Source organism: Rhinoderma darwinii, chromosome 4 (assembly GCF_050947455.1).
Source record: "Rhinoderma darwinii isolate aRhiDar2 chromosome 4, aRhiDar2.hap1, whole genome shotgun sequence".
NCBI classification, from domain to species: domain Eukaryota; kingdom Metazoa; phylum Chordata; class Amphibia; order Anura; family Rhinodermatidae; genus Rhinoderma; species Rhinoderma darwinii.
This window is the reverse complement of record NC_134690.1, coordinates 393,943,220-393,971,033: the sequence shown is the minus strand read 5'-3', so window position 1 is coordinate 393,971,033 and position 27,814 is coordinate 393,943,220. Positions and strand designations below refer to the sequence as shown.

The 27,814-nt window shown below is 44.7% G+C and overlaps 2 protein-coding genes across 3 annotated transcripts in view; one reads left to right on the top strand and one right to left on the bottom strand.

Moving 5' to 3' along the window:
* IARS2 (isoleucyl-tRNA synthetase 2, mitochondrial) overlaps positions 1-896 on the bottom strand; it is a 73,610-nt gene extending 72,714 nt beyond the window's left edge. The window contains exon 1 of the mRNA XM_075863353.1: positions 598-896. Within this exon, the coding sequence (XP_075719468.1) occupies positions 598-795 (198 nt within the window). The 5' untranslated portion in view covers positions 796-896. The remainder of the gene's footprint in view (positions 1-597) is intronic.
* BPNT1 (3'(2'), 5'-bisphosphate nucleotidase 1) lies at positions 775-25,927 on the top strand. Of its 2 annotated transcripts, none has more exons than XM_075863355.1 (10): positions 775-924; positions 1,736-1,940; positions 7,405-7,532; positions 8,927-9,031; positions 11,677-11,784; positions 17,471-17,519; positions 19,468-19,559; positions 20,207-20,404; positions 23,411-23,516; positions 25,298-25,927. In XM_075863355.1, exons 2-10 carry the CDS (start codon positions 1,880-1,882, stop codon positions 25,444-25,446), a joined length of 996 nt encoding a protein of 331 aa, XP_075719470.1. In that variant the 5' UTR covers positions 775-924; positions 1,736-1,879; the 3' UTR covers positions 25,447-25,927. The 2 variants fall into 2 exon arrangements, with proteins under 2 accessions (XP_075719470.1, XP_075719469.1); XM_075863354.1 differs by having other exon boundaries at positions 1,731-1,940.
* The last annotated feature ends 1,887 nt before the right edge of the window (positions 25,928-27,814 follow it).

Genomic DNA, 27,814 nt, shown 5'->3' with positions numbered 1-27,814 from the left:
CCCCTCCCTGTGCCCCCTGAGCTCTCCCCTCCCAGTGTCCTCTTAGCCTCCCCATTTCCTGTACCTTCCATCCCTGTGCCCCCTCAGCTCAACCATTCCTGACTGTCTGTCCACTGTCCTTGTGCTCCTCTTGTTCCCACACCCCCTGCTGTTACCCCCCCCTGACTTCAACAGTATTACCGTACTCCTACCCTCACCCCCTGCCCTTCATCTACGTCCGTAGTGCTACTCCATTCCCGTGCCCCCTTGTTCCTATATACTCTCTGAACTCTACCTGTGCCCACTATCCCTGTCCCAATGCCCCCTTTTCTCTCCTGCCCCAGTGCTGCTTGTTCCTGTCCCCCGACATCACTCCTTGTCTGTGTGGCCCCTGCCCTCCTCCTCCTAGTCCCTGTGGCCCCTGCCCTCCTCCTCCTAGTCCCTGTGGCCCCTGCCCTCCTCCTTTTCCTTGTCTGTGTGGCCCCTGACCTCCTTTTCCTTGTCCCTGTGGCCCCTGACCTCCTCCGCCTTGGCCCTCTGCTGGTCCCTTCCTCGTACATTTGCCCCCTGAGCTCTTCTGCCCCTCCGTTCTGTCATGCCCGTCCCCCGGCTCCTGACCTCCTGCAGGCGCAGCTCGGTGCTGACAATGTCCTCGGGGCTCCGGCGTATGGGAAAATCAGTGTGAGGGAGCAGCACGGTGTCCCGGTACTTGTTCTTCTGCCCGGGGTTCTCATTGTTACTGCTGAGCCCGGAGGCGGCTCTCACCCTCCAGTAATATCGGGGGCACCGGAGCCGGCAGCGGGCAACGGTCAACATGTTCCTGAGAGAAACTACGGCGAGCGGAGAGGTGACAGGGACGGCGGCCGCCGAGGACCAAACTTCCAACACGCGTTCTGTCAGCGCTGCCTGAGCCTTGTCGTGGAGGAATCGTTCTACTCGTCTGACGTATTATTATTATTATTATTACTGTTGTTGTAATTATTATGTGTAAGGCTATGTCTTTTATATATAAAGACTGACCTATGGCGGCACATTGCACAACAAAAGGCATGCAGCTGGGACACCACTGCAGCATATCGCGCATCATAATTTGTGATGCGATCACCTGCGAGATTGCAGCACAAACTTTCTCGCAATATACATACCATGGGATGTCATGCGTTCCCATAGACTTACACTTGATGTCGCAATACGACGTAGCAGGCAATACTGGCACGTGTATAATCGCCGCGGTGCCCTAGCCTAAGGCGACTTTGGCCAGAGACATGTCACACAGCCAAAAAGGTCGCAACGCGGCCACATTCACATACATCACTGCGATGCAGAAGGTGCGACATTGTAATCACACGGCGATCTTTGGTCATGTGACCTGTGTCGCCAGTCTTAATATAAAGAACGCTCTTAATAAACGTATTTAGAAAAGTGTCGTAAGCAGTGGAAGCGGCACAAAAGTCGCAAGTTTCGCTCTTTCCGTATGCCTCCCCCGCTCCTGCATCTGTCTTGAAGAATAGTCAGGATTGCCGTTCAGGAGTCTGGGGAAGCTGGGTGACCATACTTATCATACCCCGGCTTCCCAGATACAGATATAACTATGAAATGGCAAAGTAGAAATTTTTAGAACCCGACTCAAAGATTTATAATTACTCGTGTTTTGTTTTATATATTGGAAGTAAATTTTCTTTAATGTTTGCAGGAATTATACTATTACTAATGTACAAATGATGTTATTGTTTATAATTTCATTATATCAGCGCAGTATTGTAAAATATTTGCAAAGTCAGAGGCGATCAATAGGATTGATGTCATTGTGAGGGATGACTGCGCGAGCCAGCAGATCTGATGTCTCTAGGACCCAGGAGCAGCGCCGCTGATATAGGAAGTCGTGTGTCCTGTGGGTGAAATGCTCCATAGACATCTGCACTTACTGACGATCACCGCTCTGTGCAGCGTCCGCCGGGCAGGTAAGTGACTTCTTATGGGGCACACTGGAAACAATCAAATATGTGGAAGCGTCTGACGTGCTTTATAATGTTACAGGATCTGCAGCATAGAACCGATAGAAACACTGGAAGGAGGCGTCCGATCAGTAGATAAAATCAGAGGAGGTCTATGAGGTGGGACCACCACCGATCCCAGGAGAAGCGGGGCTGCGGTTATCAGTATTGCTGCTTATCAGAGATTTCTGTAGTTTAGGATCTCCCCAGCAAAGTGTTAGATTGGAGAAGCCATTGATTCTATGCCGCGCTTGTATGATCCGGTGTGCCGCGCTTGTATGATCCGGGGCGCCACGGTTGTATGATCCGGTGCGCCGCGCTTGTATGATCCGGGGCGCCGCGCTTGTATGATCCGGGGCGCCGCGCTTGTATGATCCGGGGCGCCGCGCTTGTATGATCCGGGGCGCCGCGCTTGTATGATCCGGGGCGCCGCGCTTGTATGATCCGGTGCGCCGTGCTTGTATGATCCATTTCCTTGCACTTGTATCATCCGGGGAGCCGCGCTTGTATGATCCGATGCGCCGCGCTTGTATGATCCATTTCCTTGCACTTGTATCATCCGGGGTGCCGCGCTTGTATGATCCGGTGCGCCGCGCTTGTATGATCCGGTGCGCCGCGCTTGTATGATCCGGTGCGCCGCGCTTGTATGATCCGGTGCGCCGCGCTTGTATGATCCGATGCGCCGCGCTTGTATGATCCGGGGAGCCGCGCTTGTATGATCCGGGGAGCCGCGCTTGTATGATCCGATGCGCCGCGCTTGTATAATCCATTTCCTTGCACTTGTATCATCCGGGGTGCCGCGCTTGTATGATCCGGTGCGCCGCGCTTGTATGATCCGATGCGCCGCGCTTGTATGATCCGATGCGCCGCGCTTGTATGATCCGATGCGCCGCGCTTGTATGATCCGGGGAGCCGCGCTTGTATGATCCGATGCGCCGCGCTTGTATGATCCATTTCCTTGCACTTGTATGATCCGGGGCGCCGCGCTTGTATGATCCATTTCCTTGCACTTGTATGATCCGGGGCGCCGCGCTTGTATGATCCGGGGAGCAGCGCTTGTATGATCCATTTCCTTGCACTTGTATTATCCGGGGCGCCGCGCTTGTATGATCCATTTCCTTGCACTTGTATCATCCGGGGAGCCGCGCTTGTATGATCCGATGCGCCGCGCTTGTATGATCCATTTCCTTGCACTTGTATCATCCGGGGTGCCGCGCTTGTATGATCCGGTGCGCCGCGCTTGTATGATCCGGTGCGCCGCGCTTGTATGATCCGGTGCGCCGCGCTTGTATGATCCGGTGCGCCGCGGTTGTATGATCCGGGGCGCGGCGCTTGTATGATCCGGGGCGCCGCGCCTGTATGATCCATTTCCTTGCACTTTTATCATCCGGGGAGCCGCGCTTGTATGATCCGATGCGCCGCGCTTGTATGATCCATTTCCTTGCACTTGTATCATCCGGGGTGCTGCGCTTGTATGATCCGGTGCGCCGCGCTTGTATGTTCCGGTGCGCCGCGCTTGTATGATCCGGTGCGCCGCGCTTGTATGATCCGGTGCGCCGCGCTTGTATGATCCGGGGCGCCGCGCTTGTATGATCCGGGGCGCCGCGCTTGTATGATCCATTTCCTTGCACTTGTATCATCCGGGGAGCCGCGCTTGTATGATCCGATGCGCCGCGCTTGTATGATCCATTTCCTTGCACTTGTATCATCCGGGGTGCCGCGCTTGTATGATCCGATGCGCCGCGCTTGTATGATCCGGGGAGCCGCGCTTGTATGATCCGGGGAGCCGCGCTTGTATGATCCGATGCGCCGCGCTTGTATAATCCATTTCCTTGCACTTGTATCATCCGGGGTGCCGCGCTTGTATGATCCGGTGCGCCGCGCTTGTATCATCCGATGCGCCGCGCTTGTATGATCCGGTGTGCCGCGCTTGTATGATCCGATGCGCCGCGCTTGTATGATCCGGGGAGCCGCGCTTGTATGATCCGATGCGCCGCGCTTGTATGATCCGGGGAGCCGCGCTTGTATGATCCGATGCGCCGCGCTTGTATGATCCGATGCGCCGCGCTTGTATGATCCGGGGCGCCGCGCTTGTATGATCCATTTCCTTGCACTTGTATGATCCGGGGCGCCGCGCTTGTATGATCCGGGGAGCAGCGCTTGTATGATCCATTTCCTTGCACTTGTATTATCCGGGGCGCCGCGCTTGTATGATCCGGTGCGCCGCGCTTGTATGATCCATTTCCTTGCACTTGTATCATCCGGGGAGCCGCGCTTGTATGATCCGATGCGCCGCGCTTGTATGATCCATTTCCTTGCACTTGTATCATCCGGGGTGCCGCGCTTGTATGATCCGGTGCGCCGCGCTTGTATGATCCGATGCGCCGCGCTTGTATGATCCGGGGAGCCGCGCTTGTATGATCCGATGCGCCGCGCTTGTATAATCCATTTCCTTGCACTTGTATCATCCGGGGTGCCGCGCTTGTATGATCCGGTGCGCCGCGCTTGTATGATCCGATGCGCCGCGCTTGTATGATCCGGGGAGCCGCGCTTGTATGATCCGATGCGCCGCGCTTGTATGATCCGATGCGCCGCGCTTGTATGATCCGGGGCGCCGCGCTTGTATGATCCATTTCCTTGCACTTGTATGATCCGGGGAGCAGCGCTTGAATTATCCGGTGCGCCGCGCTTGTATGATCAGGTGCCATGCTTGTATGGTCCGGTGTGCCGCGCTTGTATGGTCCAGTGCCATGCAGATTTAATAATTCTGTCTAACATTTAGACAGCAGAAACTTATACCAGGCAGTCAGATGCACCAGATTTATCAAAGTGGCACACGCTGTATGATGAATTTTGCTCCTCTTACTAGACATTTACACCAAAACTCTGGTGTTAAAAGTCTCTAATCTCGGCGCACGCCACATTTGCGCAATAATATGGGACTTTTTGCTATTTTATCCTTTTCTCAACACTTTTCAAAAGTTGCTGGAAAAGGGGCAGGGCTTAGCGGGAGGGGCCACTATCAGCCCAACAGATTTACTGTCATTTGGCACACGGACAGCTGAAAAATTGCCAGATTTATTAAGAGGTGTTCGCCTCTTAATAAATCTGGCACATTTCACTCCAACCTATGTTAGTTTTACACTGGGGTAATCTCTACTTGGTTAGATTAGTTTATGCGTGTTTTTTGTTCCAAATCTTTGGCGCACGGTGGTGTATTTTAAAGGGTTTTTCCGAGTTATTAAAAAAATTAGTCAAGGCAGGAGGGATGCATTCAAAAAATTAAACAAATAACCGTTACTCACGTCCACAGATCCCCGGCGTTCCACGCCGCCGCGCCGGTCCTCTCCACGCTGTTTATTTACATGACTGCAGCAATGACGTGCCCGTGTACATTCACTGAGACCAGTGACTGGTTGCAGCGATCGTGTGGGTTTATGGGCATGTTGTTGCTTTGCGGATGCTTTAGTAGATTTTTGTGTCTACAGACGTTTTTAGAAGTATCTGCACAATTTAACTTTAAGGGCATATTAAGATTATGGGATTTGTCTCTGATTTTTGGTGCGGATTAGGCACAGTAAAAATCTGCAACAAATTTACAATACAATGTTTTTTAATAGGGTTTTATAAAATACCATTCACACATAGTGGATTTGCCTATTTTATGTTGCAGATCTCAGCTTTTGCAATTTCCGTGGGAAATTAGCAACACAATTCGCAGAGCTGTGCCTGGAAAAATCAGCTTTTTTTTTTAGGTCGTTTTGCACCACAGGTGTTTTTTTACGCGTTTTTTGAGACGCTTTTTACATTGTTCGGAAAAACCCGCCAGCGTTTATTGCCAAAAAACGCATCAAGAAATGTGTCAAAAACTGCGGCAAAAAAAACAATTATTTTTTTCCGTCTCCCATTCATTTCAATGTTTTTTTTTCGGAGGAAAACGCCTCGAGATAGGACATGTCGCTTCTTTTTCCTGCGAGCGTTTTTTTTTGCTCGCTGAATAAAACCGCCTCCTCCTCCCATTGAAATCAGTGGTAGGCAATTTCGGACGTTTTTTGCTGCTGTTTCCGTGGCAAAAAACTACATGTGAACATGGCCTAAATCTTCAGAAATGAAAGGGGTTGTCCACTACCGGACAACTAATGACCTATCCACCAGATAGGTTATCATCAGTGTATGATCGGTGCGGGTCCGACACCCGGACACTGCACTGATCAGCTGCTCCGGCTTCCTCCAGGCACAGGACGTCCATGCTGGAAGCAGATGGCATCGGTCACGGAATAGCGGCCGAGCTGCAGTTTATGGAGCCATCTGCTTAAGGCCCCGTGCAATGCAGCTGGACCAGCTGATCGGTGCAGGTTCCGGGTGTCGGACCCGCACTGATCATGTACTGATGATGACCTATCCGGTGGATAGGTCATCAGTTGTCCGGCAGTAGTCACATCTGAATGTAGCCAGTGCGTAGGGCAGACATGTGCACACAGAGCCTGTATGGTGGCACACAGAGTCCCGATGGTTCCATGTTACCGAGCAGTAGGCACTCCATGTGCCGCCATATGGTGCCTCTGTACAGCAACGTATTTTCCGCTCTAAGCAATGTGAAAACTACTTGTATATTAGTACAACTGTGATATAGCAACGTGCAGCAGATGGATCCCCACCGGTTGGACAAAGTATAGAGTCTAGACCATAGAATACCATGGCTGCCATATTACTGATCTATATGTACAACATGGATCCATTATTCCGACACGTACATGAGGCCTTGGGCTGTGTTCCTGTTCAGTTTTTGCATGCGTTGTATATACATTTGTTTATATATATTTTTTTCAGTGTTTGCTGGAATATATATCATTAATACCCGCTCCAGCTTTTCTCCAATTCTTCAAAGACATATCTGATTTCTTCAGACTTTTTCTCTGTATTTATTGTCTTAATTGCACAATCCATGACTCAGGTTTTCTTATACACTGGAGTAAAGTTAACAGCAAACATTGCGCTCTGCAGATTATAATCCACGTGTGCCAATCATTTTCACGGCGCTGTAGTTTTACTTGGGCAGATCTCACCCATGTTTGCCACTTTTAAAAGGAGCGCTGATCAACTATACAGCATGTCGATCGGCGCTCGTGCTCCCTTAAAACGGAGCAATGATCATTTAGTATGTGGAGGAACGATCGTCCCCATGCATTTACATCATGTCGGCAGCAATAACTTTTTTTATTTCCTGACATGTCTATTTTAGTAAATACTTCTATTCCCCATGAAATAACAATTCTGGAACATACCCCAACTGGTAACAACCAGTTGTCAATTAATTCATACATTTCTAGGAGGAATAACAGAGGAACCACAGGTCCATACATAGAAATCTGTACGTTCATGCTACAATTATGGTCAATAACATGCGTTTTCTCTGCACATCCCCTGCCAGCATTCACAATGACTTCAGCGCCTATATTGTTAGCGAGGTTGGTGGCCTCTGCGCACTCAGTGGCTGATAAAGCCGGAATAACCGTCAGAAATGTCATGAGCGGTGGAGATCTGGGCATAGTTGAAAAGGTAAGTTTCAAAGGCTCATAATAAAAAGATGTATTGACTGTAATATCCTTCCAGATTTAATATGTTGTACAAAGCAGGATGATGCATATATAACGTGATTTATCACCACTACTACATGTATGCAATGCAACACATAAACCTTCCATTGACAGTGGATGGCTCTTGCCAGAGGCGCAACTTGACCTCCTCGGACCCAATGCAAAAGCTGTTACAGGACCCTCACAGTTACATCCTGTATTATATTGCAGAGCTGCACTCCCTATTCTGTTGGTGGAGTCACCGTGTACATACATTAGATTACTTATCCTGAGTTACATCCTGTATTATACTCCAGAGCTGCACTCACTATTCTGCTGGTGGAGTCACTGTGTACATACATTACTTATCCTGTACTGATCCTGAGTTACATCCTGTATTGTACTCAAGAGCTGCACTCGCTATTCTGCTGGTGGAGTACCTGTGTACATACATTACTTATCCTGTACTGATCCTGAGTTACATCCTGCATTATACTCCAGAGCTGCACTCACTATTCTGCTGGTGGAGTCACTGTGTACACACATTACATTACTTATCCTGTACTGATCCTGAGCTACATCCTGTATTATACTCCAGAGCTGCACTCACTATTCTGCTGGTGGAGTCACTGTGTACATACATTACATTACTTATCTTGTACTGATCCTGAGTTACATCCTGTATTGTACTCCAGAGCTGCACTAACTATTCTGCTGGTGGAGTCACTGTGTACATACATTACATTACTTATCCTGTACTTCTTCTGAGATACATCCTGTATTATACTCAAGAGCTGTTTACAATACAGTGACCACCAGCAGAATAGTGAGTGCAGCTCTGGAGTATAATACAGGATGTAACTCAGGATCAGTACAGGATAAGTAATGTAATATATGTACACAGTGACTACACCAGCAGAATAGTGAGTGCAGCTCTGGAGTATAATACAGGATGTAACTCAGGATCAGTACAGGATAAGTAATGTAATGTATGTACACAGTGACTCCACCAGCAGAATAGTGACTGCAGCTCTGGAGTATAGTACAGGATGTAACTCAGGATCAGTACAGGATAAGTAATGTAATGTATGTACACAGTGACTCCACCAGCAGAATAGTGAGTGCAGCTCTGGAGTATAATACAGGATGTAACGTAGTATCAGTACATGATATGTAATGTATGTACAATGTTACTCAACTTTTTATGTAAATTATACCTGTTGCTAAACATTAAAATTATGTTCAAAAGTTTTGGCCCGTCAGGCCAGCCGCTATATATGTCCTAGTATAAGAGCTGCTGCAAAGAGCGTCTAGTTTTGGTAATTCGGTGTGACCATATATTAAAGTGCTATTAAATCTAATATCTCTGTGTTCCAGACTGGCGCTAATGACCTGCAGACGGCAGCAGATCGCCTGGTCCAGCAAAGTATCTGTGCATCTCTGGCAAGAAAGTTTCCAAAGTTAACCATCATAGGAGAAGAGGTAAGGCCACTTTCTGGACTGATATATTATCCATTATATATTGCAGCATTATATTCTATAATTACAGATATCACGCTCCGTCCCACATGGGTCTCACAGTATATTTTTCTTAACACTAGTTGACATTTGACTCCGCTTTGGAGAATCTCTACTTGTTAGAAGGGTCTGTTGAAAATAAGCAGAACACAAAGTGTCCACCTGCTGAAACCCCCAGCGATCAGCTGTGATCTGTACATCTATCAGTAAGTGTTCAGTTTCACTGCAGCGCCACCACAGGGGAAATGTAGCATTACACAGTGTCCATTTATATAAATGGGTTATTTGTGTAAAGAGGGATTGTCTAACTAATAGATACCTCGTCTAATTTATGATGAAACGCTTGTAAAATATGCATTTATAGCTGATTGATTCGTTAAAGCTTAAAGTGACAGTTCCTTAAAAAGTTGAAAACGCCACTTTTGCCCAGAGGGAAGGCGCTCACCCCAGCTCCAATTTATACTTGGACCCCTTTCATGCTGCATTTCCCTTGCGTGTTTGACGTATGAATTGGGAAAGCATCCGGCTCATACGTCAAACCTACCCATAGGCTCCCATTATACCGACGCAGGCCAAAAAAGTGTCATGAGCTCTCTCAGGCAGTATTTGTCAGGGATACAGGTTTTTTTTGTTGTTTTTTTGCTGAATAATAGAACATAGTCGTCTACGCTATTCTTTCCAGAAGCAACCTGCAAAAAAAGTTATGCTGCGCCGTATATATATATATTTTAACATGATTCCTATGAGTGATGGACGCTGCTATATGGCATCTGTTTAATGTATACGTCATGAGCTTTTAAATAGATTTTTATGATAAAGCCGTTAAACGGATGCCATGATGGATGCCTAGTAGTGGTATTAGTCACCCATAAGCTACGATGGTATCCATTTAACATATACGTCATGGAAAGGCCATGAGATTTCATGACGTATTCGTTAATTATAGGCTATGGGTGAAGGATGCTGCTATTGGGTATCAGTCACAGCCTCCGTTTAATGTTTACGGCGTAAACATCAAACAAAGACCATAAACGCAGTATGAAAGAGACGTTACGTGATCCGTGCCGTTCTAGAGATCCCTGGGGGTCCTTCATACAGGAGGCTCCTCCACAACGGCTTCCCGTTCAGGTCCTGAGCAGCAGTTATCAGGGGTCGCCCTAGAACCTTTACAGGTAATAACACTCTGTGCATACATACTTTACATCAATAACACGCTGGATTCCACTTTTGTGGCGCAATTCTTGACAGACTTTTGCATATTGCAAAGTACAGGGGTCAGCAACCTGTGACCCTAGTGCCACAGCTGGCATGTGGGGCATAGTTTGCTGGCACATTTCCCTCTCCCAGTGTCCAGTGCCGTTGTGTTCTTGGCGGCTCTTAACACGTAAGGAGAGAGCGGCGCTTCATTATCTGCTTGGCGGCACTGATCGCCAGGACAGAGAGCGGCGCTTCATTGTGTTTGTCGCTTCTGAGCACTGGGCAAACACACAATGCAGCACCGCTCTCTCCACGCAAGGACGGAGTTCAGTAACCGCTCTGTAAAGTAAAAACTTAGCAAAAGTTTGTAGTTCTCCCATGTGCACCCCCATACCCAAGCTGGTGTTCAGTAGCCGTGGTCTCTCCTATGTGCACCCCCCCCCCCAACTGGTGTTTCGCAATCGCACTCTCTTTCATGTGCATGCCCCAAGCTGATGTTCAGTAGCCGCAGTCTCTCCTATGTGCACCCTCTCAAGCTGGTGTTCAGTAGCCGCAGTCTGTCCTATGTGCACCCTCTGAAGCTGGTGTTCAGTAGCCACTCGCTCTTCTGTGTGCAGTTCCCCCTAGATGGTGTTCAGTAGCTGAGGTCTCTCCTGTGTGCACCTCCCCTCCCCCCGCAGCTGTTCTTCAGTAGCCTCATATGCATCGTAGATAAATCATCTTGCAAAGTAAGTCAGGGACAAGGGTCACACTGAAATGTAAGTTTAATTACCTGATTAATTGGCTTATGTCACATATGTGGTAACCTTTTATCTTATATGACTTTCATTGATTTTTTTTTATATCGGCATGACATACAAGATAGGTTGCCTGCCACTGGCATAGTAAATCTCCCCCAATGATGGCATATTGCTAGGATATGTCATAAATGTATTATTGGTGGGGTCTGGCCGCAGTGACCCCCACTAATAGCTAAAACTGTGGCATCGGTGCTAGGAAAACCCGGCTCTTGACGTCTCCGCTCTTTTCAGAGGCCACATGGTCAATAATAAGAGAAGAATGCATTTTCCAAAAAGCTTGATTGAATGCAATAGTTTGGCTGACCGTTATCACCTTTCCCTCTACATGAACATTTGGAGATAAGTGGCCACAGGACTCCATTGTCTCCGCTTATCTCTGGTGGAACAAAAGCAGTACACAGGTCAAAATCCTTTTAGTCGATCCTTGTTATGCCAGACAACGGATTAGGAAGAACGGCCTGACAGTCGCCATATGCAATGAATCCAATGGAAGTAAATAGAATTTACAGACCGAACGTTCTAGATCCGGATTTACATTTAGTAACAATTGTTCTGGATAATAATGCCCCTGAAATATTAGACATGTCTGCTGCTTTTCTTCCTGCTGCACAGGATTTGCCCTTTGAAGAAGTATCTGAAGAGCAGATCGAGACTGGACAGTCAGAAGAAGTACTGAAGGCCACGTTTCCATCACAATACAACGACATCAAAGAAGAAGAGGTAACCAGCGTCCCCTGTCATCATCAGATCCGCCATTGTTTTATACATTAAATTTAATCTTCAGGATCCCCCCTTAAGGTGCCCATATACATTAGATGACCGTCAGCCTCACATGCCGATTTTGGTTGGACCGGCCAACCATCTAATGATATGGCGGTGTCCTGACTCTCCCAGATGGCCGATGTCAGGGGAATGAAGGATCGGGCATGTCGGATTTCCATATAACGATCCTTTGTTCTCATGGGAGATAAACTACTGCTATAGGTGTCTGATGGCAGGTTTTTCCCACTCTTACCATTGACAACACATGCACGCTCTGCTGAGCCGGGCGTGCCTCTATATGGCCGGGGGGGGGGTGCTCGTTCGGCCGACTAAGGTGTATGGCCACTTTCATTGCAGGGCCAATTTCCTATATAAATGTGTGACAGCCTCCTGATAATCTTACATGTCATTTTATATCATTATGTTCTTTTTTTCAATGAAAGATAGCAGGAAGGCAGTGCATGGAAGGCACAGCTTGTGTTTATCGGTAGCAGCCAATCTAAGGTGCAGTGTAAAGTATGGTGGACTTCGCATCAGCCTAAACCATTAATGAGGCTGTTTTTTTCCCAGACTACATCAGATACCCATTAGACCAGTGGCTCAGGACTTACATGTGGCTCCCAGCTCTTGGCAGCTCCAAGTAGTATTGTGCCCTAGTGGCACCAGGGATATCATAGTGTTGCTATAACTTTGCACTAAAGCCAGAAAAGGTTGGGGTTCTCTGCTTTAGACAATGAAGCTACTCTAGTGTCAATGATCATAGCTGTGCCCTAAAGGAGAAGGGCTAAAAATCAGCCAGGATCGCCCGACGGTACTGACATCAAATTATTTTAAAGCTCCTTGCTGATTTTTTTTCACACATATCGATTAAATAAAATACTTTTGTGTATTGAGTGAGAAAGACCTAAGAAAGGTCTATAGTATAGCAGCTAGCAGTTACTGTGACTACTTCTGTACAGGTAGCTGTATGCGTTCTAGTGGTGGTCACCCAAACAGGAAGTCAGGCCGTTACCAAGCAACCTGATCTCTCCAATCCTGCAATGTCCACTAAAACTTGCCATAGACAGGAGAAAATGATTGGCTCGTACAAATGCTGCAAGAAGAGAAGTGAAATAATCCGGTAAAGATTTTTAATGCCAATTCTACTTACTGATGTGAACAAAATCCCAAACTATTAATCACTGCGATCATTTATTGATCTTTTGTTTTGCAACCGTTGCTCTGATAATGGAATAATATTGGATTATCTATTAACTAATGTCCTCGAGTATAAAATGGATCTGAATAGGAATAATAAATTGAAGACTATTGTCTACGTAAACTGCCTGAATGGGTTAAACCCGACATGACATCATTTTACATGGACAATTCAATATTCTATAGGTAGATGCAATTTGATTTTAATGGTAGTGAATTGACTGACTTGAGGACTTAAAATGAATGTCCAGCCTTGGACACCGTTTTGATTTCTTCTTTAAATAGGTCCAAAATGCTGTACTGAATAATTTCTTAATATATCTTTATAGTGATCAGAGCTCTGTTTTTCTGATACAGAGCTTCAAATCTCCTGCATAGACCATTGATTTTAATGGAAAAAAAAAATATTCCTGCCTGCAGCCACCAATAGGGGGAGCTAACTTTGTTTTTTAGATTCAATAAAAAAAATGCAATTAGCTCCCCCTAGTGGTGGCTGCGGATATCAGGAATTTTATAATTTTGCTTCTTTTTGCAGGGGATTTGCAGCTCTGTGTTAGAAAAATTGAGCTACGACCCCTTTAAAAAAACAAAACAGCACTAATCATTATAAAGAATTACCACATGACCCTAAACATTATAAGAAGTAGTCTTTAATTGAAAAGGCATGCTGGGGATTATAGTTCTACAATTTGAACATGAATATTATTATTTTGCTATATATATATATATATAGCCCCAGTGTTCTATGGAGACATATATATATATATATATATATATATATATATATATATATATATATATTTGGGATAGCTCCCGCAGGGCTGTCACGTGGCTTGCCCAGACTGTTGAATTTAGTTATGCAGCTATAAATACCCCTGGACCTGTACCACTGCATGGGTTGGCAGATTTGCCATTCAGAAGTCTATAAAAGCTGGATCACTGATGCCAGCACATATGTTCTAGGCCCAATTTACCCATCTTTTCAGTTTAGACTGTAAGATGGGACTCAAAACAAACATGCAACGCCTTTGTAGTCTTCAGATCGTGTCCTGATTGGAATCCAACATTCGGTTCTATTACATGGCAGAGATGCTCATGTTTGTACCACCGCCGTGCCCATCATTTTCAGTTAGGGTATGTTCACACGCTGAGCCAAAAACGTCTGAAAATACGGAGCTGTTTTCAAGGGAAAACAGCACCTGATTTTCAGACGTTTTTTGAGCAACTCAGGTCGTGTGAACCCAGCCTATTTTCAGACGTAAACAAGGCGTATTATGCCTCGTTTTACGCCTGAAAATACGGCTACAATACGTCGGCAAACATCTGCCCATTCATTTGAATGGGTTTGCCGACGTACTGTGCAGACGACCTGTCATTTACGCGTCGTCGTTTGACAGCTGTCAAAGTAAAAATACAGCCTCGTCAAAAGAAGTGCAGGACACTTATATACATTATATGCGGGACACTTCTATACATTATATGCGGGACACTTATATACATTATATGCGGGACACATATACATTATATGCAGGACACTTATATACATTATATGCAGGACACTTATATACATTATATGCGGGACACTTATATACATTATATGCGGGACACTTCTATACATTATATGCGGGACACATATATACATTATATGCGGGACACTTATATACATTATATGCGGGACACTTATATACATTATATGCGGGACACTTATATACATTATATGCGGGACACTTATATACATTATATGCGGGACACTTATATACATTATATGCGGGACACTTATATACATTATATGCGGGACACTTATATACATTATATGCGGGACACTTATATACATTATATGCGGGACACTTATATACATTATGTTCGGGACACTTATATACATTATATGCGGGACACTTATATACATTATATGCGGGACACTTATATACATTATATGCGGGGCACTTATATACATTATATGCGGGGCACTTATATACATTATATGCGGGACACTTATATACATTATATGCGGGACACTTATATACATTATATGCGGGACACTTATATACATTATATGCGGGACACTTATATACATTATATGCGGGACACTTATATACATTATATGCGGGACACTTATATACATTATATGCGGGACATTTATATACATTATATGCGGGACACTTATATACATTATATGCGGGACACTTATATACATTATATGCGGGACACTTATATACATTATATGCGGGACACTTATATACATTATATGCGGGACACTTATATACATTATATGCGGGACACTTATATACATTATATGCGGGACACTTATATACATTATATGCGGGACACTTATATACATTATATGCGGGACACTTATATACATTATATGCGGGACACTTATATACATTATATGCGGGACACTTATATACATTATATGCGGGACACTTATATACATTATATGCGGGACACTTATATACATTATATGCGGGACACTTATATACATTATATGCGGGACACTTATATACATTATATGCGGGACACTTATATACATTATATGCAGGACACTTATATACATTATATGCGGGACACTTATATACATTATATGCGGGACACTTATATACATTATATGCGGGACACTTATATACATTATATGCGGGACACTTCTATACATTATATGCGGGACACTTCTATACATTATATGCGGGACACTTCTATACATTATATGCGGGACACTTCTATACATTATATGCGGGACACTTCTATACATTATATGCGGGACACTTATATACATTATATGCGGGACACTTATATACATTATATGCGGGACACTTATATACATTATATGCGGGACACTTATATACATTATATGCGGGACACTTATATACATTATATGCGGGACACTTATATACATTATATGCGGGACACTTATATACATTATATGCGGGACACTTATATACATTATATGCGGGACACTTATATACATTATATGCGGGACACTTATATACATTATATGCGGGACACTTATATACATTATATGCGGGACACTTATATATATTATATGCGGGACACTTATATACATTATATGCGGGACACTTATATACATTATATGCGGGACACTTATATACATTATATGCGGGACACTTATATACATTATATGCGGGACACTTATATACATTATATGCGGGACACTTATATACATTATATGCGGGACACTTATATACATTATATGCGGGACACTTATATACATTATATGCGGGACACTTATATACATTATATGCGGGACACTTATATACATTATATGCGGGACACTTATATACATTATATGCGGGACACTTATATACATTATATGCGGGACACTTATATACATTATATGCGGGACACTTATATACATTATATGCGGGACACTTATATATATTATATGCGGGACACTTATATATATTATATGCGGGACACTTATATACATTATATGCGGGACACTTATATACATTATATGCGGGACACTTATATACATTATATGCGGGACACTTATATACATTATATGCGGGACACTTATATACATTATATGCGGGACACTTATATACATTATATGCGGGACACTTAAATACATTATATGCGGGACACTTATATACATTATATGCGGGACACTTATATACATTATATGCGGGACACTTATATACATTATATGCGGGACACTTATATACATTATATGCGGGACACTTATATACATTATATGCGGGACACTTCTATACATTATATGCGGGACACTTCTATACATTATATGCGGGACACTTATATACATTATATGCGGGACACTTCTATACATTATATGCGGGACACTTCTTTGCAACGTAATTTGAGCCGTTCTTCATTGAACTCAATGAAGAGCAGCTCAAGATTTACGAGCGTCACAGACGCCTCGCAAAATACGAGGAGGAGCTTTTACGGCTGAAACGAGGCAGCTGTTTTCTCCTGAAAACAGTCTGTCATTTCAGCCGTAAAAGCCTCTCACCGTGTGCACATACCCTCACGTTTTTCGCGGCGTTTTTCGGGCCGTTTTCGCGCCGTTTTTGGAGCTGTTTTCAATAGTCTATGAGAAAACGGCTCCAAAAACGTCCCAAGAAGTGTCCTGCATATAATGTATATAAGTGTCCTGCACTTCTTTTGACGAGGCTGTAATTTTACGCGTCGTCTTTTGACAGCTGTCAAACGACGACGTGTAAACGACAGGTCGTCGGCACAGTACGTCGGCAAACCCATTCAAATGAATGGGCAGATGTTTGCCGACGTATTGTAGCCCTATTTTCAGACGTAAAACGAGGCATAATACGCCTCGTTTACGTCTGAAAATAGGTCGTGTGAACCCAGCCTTATGTTTATGCTTTACGATGGTGTTTACTACCAGTACACATATATGTATTGTAATAAATGGATTGCTAATATCAGTATGTGGTTTTCTTTTTGTCTGTAGTTGGTGGTATGGGTGGACCCTCTGGATGGCACTAAAGAATATACAGAAGGTGGGTTCCTGCCTCACTTCTGTTTGTAACTTGGGGTTTTCTGTATATAATTAACTGTCGTATAATAAAGATTCTGCAACTTTCTTATTTACTTTGTGTGCTATAATTTTTGCGTTTTCAAGATCTCTGTTTGATGTCTGTGAATGGAAACAGTCTTGTGCACATCCAAGGACTGGAAACTTGTACAGACTTCTTACAGCTGAGTGTTTGTTAAAAATTTATCCAGTCTAGACAATCCCCTGTGATCTATACAACCGGGATTTCAGACTGATACATTGTAGCAAACCATGACAGGAGAAAGATTTGTGCTGCTGAATTGTAGCAAACTCTCAGCTGTGAGAAGTATTGCTCGGTACAGGTTTTAAACCCCTTAATTTCAATATGAATATTCAGTGACAGTAATCAGAAATCTTGAAAATGATGAGGAAGTTACAGAATTGATTCTACAATGGGTAAAGCGTGAATCATTATAATCGTTTGCATAAATCCGTAAATCTTCCTCTGCTTCTGGCAGAGCCCCTGTCCCTACTTGTAGTTCAGAAACCTCCTCAGTCATCAAAAAAATCCATCTATAGTAATACAGTAAAGAGAAGACCGGGAGGAGGGGAATGCTGCTGCAGTATCTCTCCTGTGTGTGTGTGTGAGAGGAGAGGAGGGAACAGCAGGGGAAGATATCTGATTGGCTCAGAGCACACAGGACATCTCTGACATCACACCAGGAAGGGACCGCCCACTCAGCAAACATGGAGAGAGAGTATGTGCATTCTTCAGAATATTTTACTGAATTGTGACACTTCGGTCTGTACCTGAGGTTCTTGCTTAAAGGGGTTTTCCAGTCCCTAAAAATTGATGGCCTATCCTCAGGATAGGCCATCAATATCTGATCGGTCGGGGTCCAACTGCCGGGACCCCGCAGATCGGCTGTGGGCAGTCCACAAGGCCCCATGCACATGACCGTATTTTTCATCCGTAATTACAGACTCATTAATTTCTATGGGCTGCAGACACCTTTCCGTATTTTTACGGATGGGTATCAGTGCCGTAGAAATGATAGAACATGTCCTTTTTTTAACCCTGATTATGTCACGGACTCTCCATAGAAGTCTATGGGCGCTTCCGTAATTACGGATGGCTAGAGATGTGCATCCGTAGCTGTCCGTAATTACGGAAACGTTGCATAGCAACGCCAGGGGATTATCCTAGATTCCTCCCTGTTCTGTTTAGTGGATCCGTAAATACGGACCGTATCTACTGACACGTTTCCGTAAATGCGGATGATTTACGGATGACTATAAATGGCTACGGATCCGTATTTACGGACAGTATTTACGGATGGATGAAAAAAATGGTCGTGTGCCTGGGGCTTTACAACCTTCTCCCATTTAAGTGCATAGGAGAAGGCTGTAATACCGTGAACCGCCGCTACAAGCGCGTCAGCGATTCACAGTGTGAGCAGTAAGGGAAATGAAGGCAAAGCAGCGCGTCTCATGAGCGCTGCGTCCCCTTCGAGACAGGATAAGCCATAAAATTTGATCGGCGGGGGTCCGACTGCAGGGACCTCCGCCGTTCAGCTGTTTTCAAGGGGCCGCAGTGCTCATGAGAACGCTGCTTCCCCTTCATTTCCCTTACTGCTCACACTGTGAATCGCTGACATGCTTGTAGCGACGGTTCACAGTATTAGTCTTCTCCTATTCACTTGAATGGGAGAAGGTTGTAATAATGTGAACCGCCGCTACTGCTGTGTCGACGATTCACAGTGTGAGCAGTGACCGGAATGAAGGGGAAGCAACACTCGTACGAGCGCTGCGACCCCTTTAAAACTGCTGATCTGCGGGGTCCCAGCAGTCGACCCCGACCGATCAGATATTGATGGCCTATCCTGAGTACAGGCCATCAATTTTTAGGGACTGGAAAACCTTAATGACCTTATTAACCTTTTACTCTGCAGGTCTCCTGGATCATGTAACTGTTCTGATTGGGATTGCCTATGAAGGAAAAGCAATTGCCGGGGTGATAAACCAGCCCTACTATAATTACCAGGTAATTTTAGATTTTTTTTTTCTGCTGTAGTAATCTGATAATTCAGCATAAAATGGAGAATTTATATAAGACTATATGTAGTGTTGGTGTGGGCTTATCCCTCTATTCTAAACAGAAGAAAAAAGTAGACGGCCTAATCCTCCGTATTCTCAAGATATCGAGAGGGGGGGGGGGGGGTAATCAGCCTTAATTTCTTGGCTCTCCACTGAGGTGGGAGGAGGGAAACGTTCACATAATTGGGTCGTGCTCTGTACTGACGCTCATCTGGGACATAGTTAAAAGCGTCGCTTAGTCCTTGACGGATGCTACCTCGCTGTCCCCCTTTCTCAGGCGTCCCCTATTTTTACTTCTTTTCCCTGCTATCACCACATTCTGGGAGTTGTAGTTTCACAACAGCTAGAGAGCCACAGCTTGCAGAACAGTAGACTGGAATTAGATAGGATTGGGAACCAATTGGTGCCGGTTATTTCACTTGGTGCCAGTCACGCCAAAATAAGTTGTTTATATGTGATCACAAATATATTGCATATGGCGCACTTGTGGAACTGTGCCTGTCCTTGGTGACCCGCTATCTCCTTGTGTGTCTTTAACCCTGGTATATCACGGGATCGTATAACATGTTTTTTTCTATGACTATATAATTTCAGGCTGGTGACAACGTTGTGCTGGGAAGAACTATTTGGGGAGTCCTGGGCATTGGAGCATTTGGTTTTGAGCTGAAAGAAGTTCCTGAAGGTCAACACATAGTCACCACTACTAGATCACACAGCAGCAAGCTGGTGAATGACTGCATCGCTGCCATCAACCCCAGTAAAGTAGTCCGCGTAGGAGGTGCTGGAAATAAGGTGATGAGCGTCTGGTGTTGAAAATAATAATGCTTGTTAAAGGGGTTGTCTCACCTGATAGGGCACATAGAAATCATAGAGGGTTCCCCTGCTTGTGACCCTACCTCTACGGGCCAGAGTGGAGAGATGTAAATTATCAGCGGCACCCGCTCTGACAGACCTTACTGGTCATACTTCCTGTATGGCTAGCCGATTGTCGGGGTCCGAGAAGCCGAGATCGCTGAGATCAGTTGATCGTCAGGCTAGCTTTCTTGCAAAAAGAGGTCCTCTTTAACCAGTTCAGGTCCGGGCTATTTTGAGCCTTCAGGACCAGACACCGTTTAGCCCTTTTTAGCACGTGTTAGTTAAATGGCTATAACTTTTTTTATTTGTTGGGCTACCGACGTGATTTTTGCGACATTTTTTCCATAGACAATGCAGGTTTCTTTTTTTATCGTTTTTATACACACCTTTTTCGCTATTTTAGAATTTTTATTCATAAAGTTTGAAAATAATAGTAAAAAAATAAGCTTTTTTAGGTTTCAGCTATTTTTTTTTGGTAATAACATAGTTTTACCCTAAAGTAGACCTTTTATTTGTGATCGTCATTGTCTACCGTAAATTTTTATATATTACATGTCTATATTAGGGTAATTAGGTCAGCAACAATGATTGGCGGGGGGGAACAGTTTTTTTTGGGGTGGGTATTTTATGTGTATTTATTATTAATTTTTTTTTGTACTTTACTTTACTAGTTTTTTATTACTATGGTCTGTCCCTCAAAGGTCAAAGAAGACCTTTGGGGAACTTTATATATTTTTTTTCTTTCTTTTACACCATCTTTTCCACTGTAACTGGAGCTGCACTCTCATAGTGACGATTGTCACTAACTGGGCTGTGCTGGTTCTAGTAAGACCCAGCAACAGTCTGCCACTAACGGCACCCGGCGATCATGTGACCAGTCACATGATCACTGGGAGGAATAGAGACAGCGCTGCTGCTGCCTCTATTCATATACACAGCGTTCATTGAGCGCTGTGTACAAATCATCAGAGAAGACAGAAGCAGCGAAAGCTGCTTCTATCTTCTCCTCAGGGTCCCCGGCAGTCACTGACAGCTGGAGACCCAACATTCAGCTGCCCGAACGCGCGGGCAGCAAGTTAAAACCCGAGCCGTAAAAAGGTTTTAAGGACCCTGACCGCTGGCCGTAAAAATACAGCCAGCGGTCGGGAACCAGTTAAAGAGGTTGTCTCAAAAAGAAAACCAATCATCTTTCCCGACATTATCTGCTTTAGTAAATTCTTGTACTCCCCATCAAATAACAATTCTGGAGCATCTTCTCTTAGAACTCTGCGTTGTGCCGTTCCTCTGTTATTCCTCCTCGAAATGTATGAATAATTTGACAACTGGGTTTTACCAGTTGGAGGTGTGTACAATGTCCAATCAGTGTACGATACCCGGAGTCTCTGCCTCGCTGGGGGAAAACTGTCCCTTACTGTAATTGTTTTCAGCACAGGACAGTTTTCCCACAGCGAGGCAGAGACTCCGGGCTTCGTACATAACTATGATTCTAGTAGCGTTCCTCCCTGCAGTGTGTTCGGTCCGGGAAATACTGCGACGTGCTGTCCGTATATCACGGACTGAACACGCTCGTGTGTGGGAAGCTTTAGACTGTGTAGGGTCACGTGGCTTTGACAAGGGGTATGGTAACACCCAGTTGTCAATTTATTCATAAATTTCTAGAAGGAATAACGGAGGAGTATTTTCAAATACAGGCATGTCAGAAAAAAAATTACAGATCCTCTTTAAGTGAGTAATATGAAACTTGAACACAAGCTGAACTGCTGAGTAGGCTTGTACATACATTACTTATCTTGTATTGATTTTGAGTTACATCCGGTATTATACTCCAGAGCTGCACTCACTATTCTGCTGGTGTAGTCACTGTGTACATACATTACATTACTTATCCTGTACTGATCCTGAGTTACATCCTGTATTATACTCCAGAGCTACACTCACTATTCTGCTGGTGGAGTTACTGTGTACATACATCACATTACTTATCCTGTACTGATCCTGAGTTACATCCTGTATTATACTCCAGAGCTGCACTCACTACTCTGCTGGTGGAGTCACTGTGTACATACATTACATTACTTATCTTATACTGATCCTGAGTTACATAATGTATTATACTCCAGAGCTGCACTCACTATTCTGCTGGTGGAGTCACTGTGTACATACATTACATTACTTATCCTGTACTGATCCTGAGTTACATCCTGTATTATACTCCAGAGCTACACTCACTATTCTGCTGGTGTAGTCACTGTGTACATACATTACATTACTTATCCTGTACTGATCCTGAGTTACATCCTGTATTATACTCCAGAGCTGCACTCACTATTCTGCTGGTGGAGTCACTGTGTACATACATTACATTACTTATCTTATACTGATCCTGAGTTACATAATGTATTATACTCCAGAGCTGCACTCACTATTCTGCTGGTGGAGTCACTGTGTACATACGCTACATTACTTACATTTATTTTGATTTGCTCTTGAGCTGCATTCATAGTTCTGCAAGCCTCCGAGCTAAACTAGCATTTCTTAATGACTTTTAGGATTTGCATTTCCGATAATTACAAATATCAGAATTGTGGGTGACCACCTTTATTGCTCCTATTCCCATTCCTCCAAGTGTTATCACTCAGTTTTCTGGGAATCGTGACTGTTGAGTTTTCTTAGTTAGGACGTGTTACGTCCCGCTCTTCCATATTGTCACATTAGTAGGTAGATTTGCCATTCAGGGGCTTAGTAGAGCAGGGTGACAAATCCTGTTGGAGCTGTAATGAAGGCCAGTGGTTTCACCCAGCTTTCCGAAAACGAGATAAAAAAAACAGCTCGAAAGAATTTTGAATATCCAGATGTAAGAAGACGGCTCGTGGACATTTATTTATACGCATTTCCATGAGTTGAATGAGTGACCGTTTACAGTGAGCGTAATATCTGTTTCAGATCATTCAGCTGATTGAAGGTCAGGCCTCTGCCTACGTGTTTGCCAGTCCTGGCTGCAAAAAGTGGGACACGTGCGCCCCCGAGGCGATCCTGCATGCAGTGGGAGGTAAGTCAGCAGCGACCTCTGGGATACGACCTTGGCCTTATTCTTTCTAGCGTCCTTTACATCTCCCCAATACGCTGTATGTCATTCTGTGTTATGTTCAGTTGTACATCCAACCAGCTGTGCATGTAACTTTTTGGAAAAGGGGTGACCTGTGCTGAACATGATGATGAAGAAGGTGCGGAGGGGGGGGGGGGGGGGGTTTCCTTTGGAAGTTTAAGCACATTGTGATAAATAAACTGCATTGGCTTAGGCTCTGTTCACATCTGCACTATGGCTTCTGTTTCAGTGGAAGCCATAACTTGTGCTGGATGCGTCGTATAAATTGACATATAATAGGTCTGTCGAGGTTTCCATCATTTTGGCGGCAAGTCTAGCGATGCATGCTGCGCTATTCTTTCCATCAAAAGCGACAGAAACCTTTTATGAAACCTTCAATGATAATCTCCAACGTAGATGTGAACAGATCTCTGTATAATTCCAGAGGCTGAATAGCAGCCGATCATGTCCTGCAGACACAGGTGCCTGACTCGTAACAAGAGAAAGCTCTGATACACTGTAACGAGCTGTGCAGTTGTGTTACGATCAGGACAGGTTTTTGTTGCTATTGGATATAAATACTAAGGGTATGTTCACACGCACTAATTACGGATGTAATTCGGGCTTTTTTGCCCCGAATTACGTCCGAAAATAGCGCCTCAATAGCGCTGACAAACATCTGCCCATTGAAAGCAATGGGCAGACGTTTGTCTGTTCACACGAGGCGTAATTTACGCGCCGCTGTCAAATGACGGCGCGTAAATAGACGCCCGCGTCAAAGAAGTGACCTGTCACTTCTTTGGCCGTAATTGGAGCCGTTATTCATTGACTCCAATGAATAGCAGCGCCAATTACGTCCGTAATGGACGCGGCGTTCAAGCGCCTGCACATGCCGGTACGGCTGAAATTACGGGGATGTTTTCAGGCTGAAACATCCCCGTAATTTCATCCGTTACGGACGCCCTCGTGTGAACATACCCTGACTGTTTCTATTCACTGACCGCAGGAATTAATGACTGCAGACATTTAGGTGACCACACCTAAAATTCTTGGAACAACTTCACCTTCCTGGATTCACACGTCGCAATCAAAATGCATTTTTTTTTCTGTGAACCGTGGAAAAAAAGCGTGACTTTGCCACAATTTACAAAAACTGCGGCAAAACAGCGCAGTTGTGCCGTGGTTAATTTTTTTTTTCTTTAAAAAAACAACGCATTTTTACCTGAACGTTTGACCCCCCAGCCGAAGTTGAACTCCTAGAAACTTCTGACCTTGGTTGCGTAACCCGTAAACCATTGCAATACTGATCACGTATTCCCATAATAGAAAGGATATGCCATGACTTTTCTAAACGGCGGGGACCCCCACCAATCCAGAGAATGAATGGGCTACAGCGCCAGTTTAGCCATGTGGCACCTTCACTGTTTTGCCCTACACAGCGGTGCTCCCAGTCATCCTCTGCGCAGGGAACTGCCACACGGCTCTTTTCGCGGCTCCCAGGGGCCAGGAGGGCCATTGTGCAGGGAAAACCATTGAAGGGGCCGCAGCAGGAATTTTCACACGGAAATTGTTTGTTTCAGTGTTTATTCTACGTGCGGACGTACTCTTAAAGGAAGGAGTTTCCATTTATTTGTTCACTGTGGACCCCCGCGTTGTGACTATGTAGGCAGTCCAGACCCGAGGGCCGTCCTGTGATCATGCCCGTTTTGGTTTACTCACGTATCTCTTACCCTTGTCTTTCCTAGGTACTCTCACCGATATCCACGGTAACACGTTTGAATACCACAAAGATGTGAAACACATGAACTCAGCCGGGGTTCTCGCTGCTCTGCGCAATTTCAACTACTACGCCTCCCGGGTTCCAGAATCTGTCAAACAAGCGCTGGTGCCCTAAACATGAAACGGGTCTTCACTAGATGTAGCAGCATCACAGCTGATCCGGTGATGCATCGTCTACGGGTGGTACTATCCTCTTAGTGGTCTCTCCACCTGTGGCTCCTCAGTTTTTGTAAAATGACAACTCTTAGCATGCTCTTGACCCCTGGTTGGGGACCGCTGTCCTAGGTTGACATTCAAGAGCAGTGGTCTGCAACTTAGCTGTCCACTTTGTTGCAAAACTACAATTCCCAGCATGCCCAACAAGCCCATGGCTGTCTGAGCATGCTGGGATTTGTAGTTTCACAACCGCTGGAGAGCCTCAGGACGCAGATCACTTGTCTAGGGTATAATTCGAGACTGATGCCAAGAGCGGATCACTAAATAATTGTTTTTAACCAATCCCATCACAGCAATACAGTGTAATTTTTTGTACAGTTTTATGTGACTTTTTTTTTTTTCTTCCAATGGACCAATCAATAAAAATCTAATAAGTAGAATGTCTTATGTCTTTATATTGGGATGTGTACATGTTATTAGAGGGATGGTGTACTGATAGGATTCATCAGAAACAATAATAAAAAAAATAACTTTCCCGTGGGATTACACATTGTATAAACAAAATCTATAGGAATGGATGAGTAACAACACCAAAACTACAACTCCCAGCAGGTTCTGTCTGGGATTAGGTCTAGAAACAGGCTCCATTACAGATCCTCCTGGTGCGGCTGTTCTGGGTTTCCACTACAGAGATATTTAAAATAACAGCACAGGTGGCAATAAGATTAATTTTGCCAATTCAGCTATCATGGTGTGGAACTACAGGTCCCAGCAGGCCCTACAATTATTCTGAGCAAGGCAAGTGATCAGCCAATAAATGCCCCATCGAAACTTGGTGATGGCATCAGCAGTAATAATATAGCGCTAGATGATGGGCAATGCTGCTATAGATGTTGCTATCAACATCATATATCCAAACCTCCCTGTGTTTCGTATGATTCTCGTGCAAAATGCACCCGTGATAGAGGCGCGGTTAATGCAAATGTGGCAGAAAGTGTTCTCTTCTGGGAGGTTTTGTGGGTGGATTAGGGTAGGGCTATGTTTCAGGTTTTTTTCTTCTTCTAAAAAAACTCCAAATCCACCGGATACCTTCAGACATCCATAGTGTAACATGATAAAATTCTATTTTCCTGCAGCTGCCACTAGGGGGAGCTCCATCCATAGAGATTTTTTACAGATCCCATCGAACTCCATAATAAATTCATATGCAGTGAACTCCTCCTAGTGGTGGCAGAAAGAATTTCATCCTTTTTTACTGTATTTTTTCCTGAAATGCTCAAAGGGGGTATTTCCAAATCTAAACAGTAGGAAATCATCCCTGTGCCACCCTGGTCATATTATCTGCCTTCTTCAGGAAAATTACAATGAAAAGCCTCTACCTCATAAATAAATATGCAAACTTAAGCGTGAGATCAGAAATGACGTGTTATGTGTTATGCCCAAAAAAAAGAATTCAAATATCATATCATCTTGTTGCTTGTTTTCTCATTTGATTTAAATAGAATGTTCTGTAACTTTCTTATTCTTTTGTAACGAGGTAGCGATGTCTTATTATTTTCAATACTTACTATGCTTGCTGTAAGTGTATGGGAACTTTCATGTCTATTACAAAAAACCTAAAGCTCTATTCACATTAGGAGTCTGTCTGGGGTTCTGTCGGACATTTTTGTGTGCAGTCTGCAGCACTATTCTTGGCGTAGAAAAAAAAAAGACGGAACCGTAGCTTTTGGGGTTAGGCCTTTTCCTGTTTCAGCAGGACTGTGGGGTTTAGCACAGGGGGACGAAACACATCTGAGTGGACCCCAACCCAGTGCTTGTCCCATAAAGTTTAATGACCTCTTAGTGGCCCCCACACAGCATAATGCCCCAATAGCTGCCCCCACACAGTATAATGCCCCATAATTGCCCCCACACAGTATAATGACCCCATAGCTGCCCCCATACACTATATTGCCACATAGCAGCCCCCCATACCCAGTATAATGCCACCATAATGCCTAATGAAAAAATATATACTATAATAAATCTCTATCCCAGTTCCCACGAGTGGAGGAGGTCCCTCTGCTTCTCCGTTCTGTGCTGTGTGTGGCTCGGGACAGACAGGCGCGATAACGTCACTACATCGTGCCTGTCTGTGCCGAGCTGCTCCCAGCCGTGATAACATAGTGAATGCTGGAGCAAGGAACAGTCAGATCCCTGCTCCAGCATGAAAAGCGGACATGCCGCCGCTGGAGGGCCAGCCCTGGGCACCACCATCTCAGTGCCCCCCCCTGCTAGCTACGCCTCTTTCTCCTCCAACGCCTTTGGGATGAACAGCGTTTGCGATT